General features: G+C 42.1%; 1 protein-coding gene across 1 annotated transcript; it reads right to left on the bottom strand.

Annotated features, from left to right (window-relative positions):
* Window positions 1–1,646: 1,646 nt before the first annotated feature.
* On the bottom strand, window positions 1,647–8,622 carry tekt3 (tektin 3). The gene is made up of 8 exons (XM_034708168.1): window positions 8,459–8,622; window positions 6,831–7,411; window positions 5,160–5,243; window positions 4,985–5,055; window positions 4,736–4,879; window positions 4,114–4,336; window positions 2,260–2,414; window positions 1,647–2,108 (listed from the first exon to the last, which is right to left on the bottom strand). The coding sequence occupies exons 2-8, from the start codon at window positions 7,401–7,403 to the stop codon at window positions 1,892–1,894; spliced, it is 1,467 nt and encodes a 488-aa protein (XP_034564059.1). The 5' UTR covers window positions 7,404–7,411; window positions 8,459–8,622; the 3' UTR covers window positions 1,647–1,891.
* Between the last annotated feature and the right edge of the window lie 1,002 nt (window positions 8,623–9,624).

The following is a 9,624-nucleotide window of genomic DNA, read 5'->3' as shown; positions in this document are numbered from 1 at the left end:
AACAACAACTGTGAGACGTGAGCTAAATTAACACGGATCACTTATAATTGGAATAGCCTGATCAGTACAGATGGGTCTGTTAATATGTTAATCATTAATTACCATCATTACTTTCTTTATTAGCTTTTAATGTGGACGTTTCAATTTGAAAAATTATTATTGAAACCTTTAACTTCTGTATATTTCAGTTTTCTGGGACTGACTTGTCATTTTCATGTCAACTGACTTGTGAGAGAGGAAGTTTGAGATAAACACAAGGTACTTATGTTGAAAGAAAGGATGAATGTTCAGTGAAGACAGGAGCTTTAATAATTTTCACAGCACCTAAAAATAAAGTGCCCCCAACATATACAGAAAAAAGAAGATGTGGAACATTAGCGCTGTGCATTGTGGGAAACCGTACGTGAGGTAAGCTAGTCTGATGCATACTGATACATTTTCCCAGATCAGTACGACATCCAGGAAGTTTTGGCATACTGCAGATATTGCTCTTGTTCTCATACTGCATACTACATACTGAATTTTGGCCAAATCAGTACGTACTGCTAGTATAGTAGACGGTTTTGAAAACAGCCAATGTAATCTCTGGTGACGGGGCGAGCAGAGGAGCAAGAAAGAAAGGTACTTTATTGATCCCCAGGGGGGAAATTCAATTTTTTCACTCGTGCTATTTTTTTGGACATGCTACACATACAGTTTTTTATTTTTTGGTATATACATACAAATGCACACACATGCAGTGAACATGCTAAGGAAGAGATGTCAGAGTGAGAATACTGCTGTCAACCAATGCACCCAGAGCAGTTGGGGGTTCGGTGCCTTGCTCAGGGCACCTCGGTAGAGCCCAGGCAAGTGAAACAGCGCCTCTCCAGCCACCAGTCCACTTGCCAAACTTTGTCCATGCTGGGACTCGAACCGGCGACCCTTCGGTTCCCAAGCCAAGTCCCTATGGACTGAGCTACTGCCGCCCCACAATATGTAGAGAGAGAATTTGAAAAATCCTGCAACAGCAGCGGAGTTCATGATCAACAGTAACAGATGATTCTGCTATTTTTTGACATTAGAATGGTAAAAACAACTCTGTGCATATAAAGAAAAATGTATTCAGGTGAATTCTTGATGCATGCACACGCACGTCTTAATCAGATCACTTTATTTAGCATGCAATCATGGAAACAGTGACATTGGAATCTCTAATCAGATAAAAGAAGAACCACAGATGTAAACATAGCTATTGTGTTGGGCATTTGGGTTTAGTCACATGACAGTAATCATAGATACATTATTTTGCATGATCAGGGGATTGAAAAAAAAGGAGGTGAAATTCAGGTCACCTTGAGCGGACAGATCTGTTTGACCCTTCAGAAACACTTCTGCATCTAATCTAATCTATCTAAAGGTTGTGTTGCACAAGCTGAGTCTTTCTTCTGGTGATTACTGTCACATGGGTCAGATGGACTGCTGGCATTGAAGTGTAAAGAATAAACACAGCAGTGGTTTGGTTTAAATCCCAAATCCCAATATTTTCTCAGTTTGAAAGTGACTAGAAATGTGTGCTGTATTTTCTGTAAATGCTGTGACAAAATATATGTATTATTTGTTTTATTGTGGTAAATTCAGTGTACAGAATTAGACTTTCTTAGAGATATCACAACAGTTCAAGTTTTATTCTGTTTATAGACACAATAATACATGCAAATACATTACAGATACAGATCTAAACAAGGTTAATCCATCGTCTATGATCAGATCTTGACATCAGGCCTGTGCAGTTATTCATTCTAGTCAAAGCCACATCAGCCACACCATCCTTAAAACCACTCTTAAAACCATTAACATAGTCTGTATTTATTAATTTGGTCCCATAAGAGATCCTCTTTTGTGAAAACATTCAGGTGTAGCCGACCAGGCGAGGCATGCTGGGAAAGCTCTTCCGCATGCTCATGCACTTCTCCTGGTCCAGGAAGAGAGAGTTGGCCTTGATGGACAGGTCATGCTCCAGGGTAATTTTGGTCTTGACCAGAGTCTGCAGAGTGTTCTCAGCCTCCATCAGCCTCTCCTGGAGCTTATGGATAGTGTCCTCGATCTCTCTTACTTCACCCACAAGTCTGAACACAGAGGGATACAAAGGGATCGTTTTTGATTTAGTATGCAGCTCAAATGATGTTCCAGAGAGATATAGGCTCAAACAAATCCAAATACAATCTTTACATGTCATTTAATAATGTGACATACTGCAAATGTGCAGAGCTGCACTACCTGTGGTGTGGGTTGTCCCTGCAGAGCTCCACATTGGGCCTGCGGGTCCTCTCCTCCAGTCTGGTTTGGGCCACTTTTAATGGACACTCTTTATCTCTCAGAGCCTTCTTCAGAGTCTCAATCAGCATCTCAGTCTGGAAGATCTCCTGCAGAGTCTGAGTGAGGAGACGAATATGGAAAAATTTGACAAAAATATTTGCTTTTAAGTCTCAGGAGTACCAGCTAAGAGTCTCATTCATGAAAACAGCAGCTTGCCTAGTGAAGAGGGTGTTTTTTTGGGGGGTTGAGACGAGCTGGGGGACAAACACTGGTAGAAATGCAGTAAAGGAAAAAGCTGCACATTTAAACCTTACGATCAGCTGAGCAGAGTGCTGCACAGTGGCCGGCTCTGTCCAAACTCATTTGATGTAATTTAATTCCTGTGAATCATGACTCCTTAAAATGGACAGCGCCTGTGGTTTATTAAGGACTGTGTGCATCTTATCACAGCTGCTGTTAGTGTTCAAACCTGTCCAACAGCTGATGTGGATTCAGAGAGTAACCCCGATAGATAAACCCAAGAACAATGGGATCCTGTGCAGTGTATGACGCAAGCAACAAAATAGGTATCGGTTACTATTCTTTTCTTTTGACAGGAATGTTTCACAGTTAATAACCCACTGTGGACAACTGATATGACCCTGACAGACCCTGGAGTAGAGAATACGGATTTATCTAATCTTACATTCCTTATACTGTACACAGTGTTTGCAGATTGGGTTGAAATATGTGTCCTTTTTATTGCTTGTATAAAGGGTCAAAGCGGTACTACCTGGTCCTTTCGTAAGTCTGTGGGTCCCTTCGTTGGCAACACACTGGTCGAGGAGAGTAAATGGATTTTGTCAGATTCACACTGCATTGTCAAATACAAAAGGCATTTTGGGACTGCAGGAACTTTTCATAGATTCTAGGAACTGTAGGACCCCTCCCCCTGTTTTATTGATTCTGTGTCACAGGAACTAAGAACTATTTTTAGTTCCTAGAACCCTGTTTAGAGGAATCTTTTAAGCTCCTGCTTCAGAGTTGGTTAGTCTCCCAGCATAAGAGGGACTTTGAGTGATGTAAGTGCACAGTGATTGGTCCATAAGTCAATGTATGCTGATTGGTCAAACACAAAAGCCAATGCAGTACCACCAACCACCATTTTTTTTTAAAATCTCACTGCAAATGTTAGCCAAATGACAGTGAAGAACAGTTGGTAAAAGCTCTTACAAACTATAAAAATGGAGAAAAACACCAAGAAATTGCCCAACAAGAAAGTCCAGACTTTAAGGAGTGTTCATGCAACAAAGGAGATACGCCGTTTTGACCCAATAAAGCATGATATTAAAATCTTTGACAGTCTTTCCTGCCAGCAGTGCCATGAGAAGATGAAGAAACTCAAACAAGACTACAAAAAATATAGACCATAACAGACTCAGCAGAAAAACTAGCAAGTGGTATGATACACTGGACGCTATGCTCAGCCACAGACCGGTGTGTGCTGGTAATGCGTACACGTAGAATTCAGCACTATGACTTCTAGAGGCTATTGCTAACGACAGGAGATGCAGTCAGCTGGTGGAAACCCCATCAGAGGGAAAGTGGCTCCTTGTATAGTTACTTAAACACCACTGGTAATGTAACTTCATAAAGCTAGTTATTTAGAGACAGTTGTCAGGCTTGCGTCACTTTAAGGTTCTTATCAGCCATCACCATCGTAGTGTGAATGCAAACAGCAGAAAATTCCCCATGGTTTGTAGTTCTAAGGGAACTTTCTAGTTGATAAACTCCAAAGAATTCTACGAAATGTGAGCATATAGAAACAGTATTTACCTTGGCCAGGTGCGCCTGCAGGCTGTTCTTAGCATCAGCGGTTTCCGATATGCGGTTTGTGAAGTTCACGTTGACGTTGTTGAACTGGTTCCACATTTCATTAGACGTGGTGTTCAGGAGGATCTCTATCTCGTCCCTGAGCTTGTGGGAGGCAGCCCGTTCGCTCTGAGACTGCAGGATGTTGTCGTCGGTGAACTTGGACCACGAGTCTGGCAGAGAGAGTCTGACAAAAGGACAAGAAGTAGAAGATATGATTGATTGATTGATTGATTGATTGATTGATTGATTGATTGATTGATTGATTGATTGATAGGTTTGTCGACATGGATACTTCCACTCTCTTTCTAACATGCTGTATGGAGAAGACAATAACATGCTCCAAACACTTTTGAGCATTGGTGCTGAAATGGGTAGAACTCTTGTGATATGTCTAGATCTCTTTTGGGGTCATAGCAGGGCAGCAGACAGCCATGGTGACAGAAAGTCTTTTATGTGATTGACAGTTAACCGAACAACCCAGTGTGGTATTCCAAGTTGGATCAAACATATGGGAGAAATTGTTAGCAGCTGTATGATGTGCTGAAACAGAGCAGTTAAAATTTGATCACAGACAACTACTCACGAAGGGTCTAGCCTGTCAATGCCTCTGTAGTAGCCGATACCGTCTGACGTGTTCCTCAGATGGTGACACCTGTCATCGATCCTCTGAGCTGTCACTTTGTCACTTATGTCTCTTTCTAATTCATGCTGGGCAGCTCGGTTTGACCTGAGGAGGCCAACAAAGCAACACAGACAAAGAGGAAAGTCAAATTCACATCATACTTAAATGTTTTCATCGTCATCATTGTGTAAGCAGAGTTTTCTGACTCACGCCAGCTGAGCGATGGCTCTGTCCAAGTGTCGCCTCATTCTTTCTTGACATGACTTGATGACTTCTACTTCCTGGTTGCAGCACAAATAAAAAACGATACAGCCTGCTTATTTCTTTTCCAAGGGTTCCCTTCAAATCACATTTGCAGATACTGACATTGCTGCTTTTATGTTACCTTAATGAGGTCCTTTTCTACATCGTCATGTACCAGATCGATGGACATCCGCTTCTCTCTGTGGTACAAACACTCTTGAGACACCTGTTGACGAAACATTGTTATATGGCATGATATAATTAATAAGACATAGATGCATCAGATACAGTATGTGAAGCCCTTTTCCCATATTAACTCCAATCGGTGGACAAACAGGCCTTGATATTCAGTTTGCCCTTTCAGTCTCAGTGATGTCACCCATTGGTATTTGGAGAGGGGCTATGAAGCCCAACAATAGCGCCCGCCATATTGGAAAAGCTGCCTCAACCTAGCTTTTGAACATTTAGACACAGGCAAAGAGGTGGAGCTGAGGCAGGCCCAAGCCTCCGGACAAACAGCTATACTAATGCTCTCTAATGCTCTACTACCTGGATGTAAACAAGAACAGATGACGACCAGATTTTCAGTATTTGATCTAGAAAATGGAGATCAAGTTGTATGTAAGCTGTGTCTGGTAACTGGAGTGATGTGTAACCAGCACAAGCATGTGGACATTAATCTGCAAGGAGTCCCAAAGGCTGACGGTGCTAGCTCTGCTAGTGTTAGTGACACCCTGCAAACTAATTTGACATCATTTACCCACAGACTGTGATCTAGTGTTTAGCTTTGTTGGATACATTTTGCTCAGTTTTGACTGTTTGCTTAGTGTTTTGTTCCCTTTAGACTAGTTGGTTTGTTAGGATTTGAATTGATGTTTGAAAAACTGGGAAATAAGTCGCTTCTGAACACCGCTATTTTGAATCATGTTTATCTCTGCTGTAAAAATTGGCAATTTAACACAGGACCTAATGGGGATTCTTGGGCTTTTGCAGCCAGCCTCCAGTGGACACTTATGCAACTGCACCTGCATCATTGTTGAACTGCAGAGGTTGCTGATTGATAACAGAGTGGAAGATTGTCCAAGTGAGGTGCGTTTTCATTGCAAATTGTCTGTTTTTGGGGTTGTGTCACCACACATGTCAGTAGGCATCCACAATAGTGAGGCAAGTTAAGACAACTGCAAGCTCCATGCAACATCAACTGCTTCGTCACTCCACCCATTTGCTCACTGTGAATTCTCTAAACAATTGCCTGCTGTGTTCTGTGTTTACACATCATCTCGTTTGGACAGATGATGGACTGTATGCCTATTAAGTGTGTCCAGCTCATCTGATTTGGACATGTCTCTGTACGGTCACTGCAATGCATCAGCTGCAGTCTCCAGTTTCAGTTATGTGGAGAAGTCTCTGAGAAAGCCTGTTGCCACTTGATCTTAGCCTAACAAGAAGGCTGTGTTATCAGATCTCGAGCCAGATCAGGTTGACTCTTTGGAGGTGACACAAACGATCAGTGACACTTTAACAAGACACTGACGTGACCTAATTAATGGACAGATACTGTTGCTACAACCAAAACCAGGCCCTGAGTCAAAACTGTTTCACCACAGATACTGATGCACCTGGAGACACGATATGCGTGACTGATAATGTGAGGGCACTGAACAGAATACGATTTCACAGGAGTTTGTCCTTGTAGAAGGGTTAAACATTTCACTCCCCACTACCACAACTTCAAATCCTGATGGTACTTACCAAAGAGGAGAACAATTAAGCTATCATATGACCTCATTAACATATGGTTCTTCTTCCTCACCTGAAGGGGCCCCTCAGTCTCTGCCAAAGCCCTCTCCAGCCTCCTCTTAACCTCAGTAAGGGCTGCTATCTCTGTCACCATGTTGTCGATTTCATGGCTCAGCTCAGACTTCCAGAAGACGATGTCGTTGAGCCTCTCTCCGATGTTCTTGCTGGTGCTCTCCTGACTTCGTCTGGTCAGCTGCTCTTTATCCTGCATCAGCCTGACGGTGTCTCTCCGCAGCCTTTCTGCACTATTCCGGGACGACTCAGACTCCCTGTAGTTGCTCTGGTTGGACCTGTACCAGTCATCGGGAGTGTAGCGGGTGGATAGCGCTGTCCTGTTTGACGGGAAGAACATGGTCTTGGCTCGGACCAGATCTAAATTGTCTCGCTGGATGGAAAGTAATGGTGTTGGGACTGAACTGGTGCCTTTGTAGTAGCTGTTGGTTCTCCACATGTTGGCACTGGGGTTCATGGCCAAAACAGGCTGGGTGTTGCGATAGCTGGACGCCATGGTGGAGATGGCTGGGAGGAAGTGGCTGGTTTTTGGCCGAGTGTATGTGGCTGTCAACGTAGATCCCATCAGCTCCATTTTTGACTCTGGAAAACAAGAGTCTGTTACCAATTTGTTCATTATTGTTGTGATTTTATGATGTAAAGCACTTTGTAACATCTGTTTTGATAAGTACAGTAACAGTTACAAAGCTATGTTCCTTTAAGGTGCATTTCGACCAAGAGTTCCTGGGTCTTTTAGCCTCAAGAACTACTTTCCCTGGAACTAAAAGGTTCCTGTGCCCCCATTGTTGTCTGCGTTTCGACCGCGGGCTGTAGTCCCCGGTAGATTGTGCAAATCAGGCCAGTGACGTATGAAGAAAAAAAATGATATTAAATAATATTTTGGAATTTTAATAAAAAAACTAAACTAGCATGCATTCCCAGGAACTCCCTCTGTGTTTCAACAACTGTGTAAACTCCACAAACACAGTTACGTTCAACCGAAAGTCCCAGGACCTTTGAAAGGTACTACCCCCCCAAACAGGGGCTTTTCAGGGGGAGATTATCTACCCCTGAACTAAATTTAGACCCTGGTTCCTCCAGTCCAAATGCACTTAGTTCAGGGGTACAGTCCCTAGTTCCCGGGTAAAGTTCCTGCGGTGGAAAAACGCCTTTTGTCTGGGATTACAATATAGTACTTTCAGTTTCTTTCACAGCTCCCAAATACACCTCAAATATAAATATCGACTAAATGCATTGTAGCCTAATGTCACCACCATGTCCGCCATCCACTGCAATGAGTGACGTCATAGTGGACATGAGACTGTGGGAGGTCAATAAAGAAATAACCCATGTTGTCTGTGATATTCTCAATTACGTACTCTGTAGGACTTGAAGAGGCATCAGTATACAAGAGAGACTGTTTTAGTTAAAAACTCCTTACTGTGCCTTTAAATAGATCATAATTCCTGCAGTTTTGTATTATCTTTAACTTTTAATCACAAATTAGAGCAGTGAAATTACTAGATCTGACTTACAACATAATACAAAACCCTTGATTGAGTACAATTCTATTAACCATAAACATATCCAGGCTGTCTCATCTTTACATGTATAAAAAAGTGCGCAAATACAAAAAGAGAAGTGTCTTACCGAAGATGTCTGGAGATTTTCTTTGGAAAGTCTGGATGCCGCTCAGACTCCCTCTCTGCTGTGCTTACCTTGAAATGAGCTCAAGAATGCTCCAAAGGTAAACTGACATACATAATGCATCTGCAAGTTTGCAAGTCATTCATTCAGCCAGCCAATGGCAGAGCTCAGAGCCCGGCTGCAGGAGCTGGCCTGGCCAAGATTTCTGTTGACACAGAAGCAGTTGCCACTGGTTACTCAGACACCCACTGGGATTTTCAGATTAATGGTGTGCAGGTACTCCAACTTTGATTAGGTAAATATACAGAATAAATATGCCATTACTTCTGTGATAAGATTTACCTTTTATATTATTTTATGCATAGTGTTTGGAAAAATGTGCTACTTGCCACTTATTTCAATAGTTTAGGCCTCAAACTGACTTTTTCATTCAAGAGATTACCTCACCAACGGTATTAAATCCCATTTCATACGGATGAGTTCATTTTCAGTTCAAACTCTATCTTAAAAAGCCGAGCAATCTGAGCTCATACTTCAAAGCAGAGGTAGCATCAGATAGCTCCCCTTAACTCTGAGAAGGTAGCGTCTGTATGGATTACACTCACCTCTTCAATGATTAATGCCACAGGAAGAGTCCACACAAACCCCTGCAGCACAGAATAATAATCTGTGTTGTGTTACCTACCACTCCGAATGAGGATCCTTTACACTGATCTCTCCTCGAGGGGTTGGGCTGGACAGATGATAGCCTGGTTTCCACTACAGACTCAAGCCAAGCGGTAGCCAGGAGTTACTCAGCTGATGGTTTCTATACTTTTTTTTTTACCAAACAACATAAAGATAACAGGGCTTTTAGATTTTTAAAGTGCTTTCATTATGTATTGTTTTATTATAAAGGGAAACCCCAGTTTACAGTCAGCTAATCATTTCCTATTCGGCTATTTTTCAGACTTCACACCTGTTGTACACTTTTCATCAATTTTAAAGTTCAACTGGACAAATGACAGTTAATATCACCATTTAATGTTTCCACTGAAACCCCCTAGATGCCAAGGAGCACTTCAGTGTTCTCAATTTGCAGCATTTTTCTTTTGCATGTATTTTCTATGCATGTGTGTTTTTGGATTTGCATTTTTTTAATAATGCACTTGCAGCACATTTGCTGTTTA

This window comes from Notolabrus celidotus, chromosome 18, assembly GCF_009762535.1.
Source record: "Notolabrus celidotus isolate fNotCel1 chromosome 18, fNotCel1.pri, whole genome shotgun sequence".
NCBI lineage: Eukaryota > Metazoa > Chordata > Actinopteri > Labriformes > Labridae > Notolabrus > Notolabrus celidotus.
The sequence above is the reverse complement of the archived record's forward strand: the minus strand, read 5'-3'. Positions and strand labels throughout refer to the sequence as shown.

Bases quoted from the DNA above. Each gene is read 5' to 3' on its own strand.
- tekt3 (XM_034708168.1), bottom strand. From the start codon at position 7,403: ATGGAGCTGATGGGATCTACGTTGACAGCCACATACACTCGGCCAAAA. The intron at 5,056-5,159 runs GTAACATAAAAG...TGCTGCAACCAG, and splicing joins TAGAAAAGGACCTCATTAAG to GAAGTAGAAGTCATCAAGTC. The intron at 4,337-4,735 runs GTGAGTAGTTGT...TCCTTTTGTCAG, and splicing joins ATTGACAGGCTAGACCCTTC to ACTCTCTCTGCCAGACTCGT.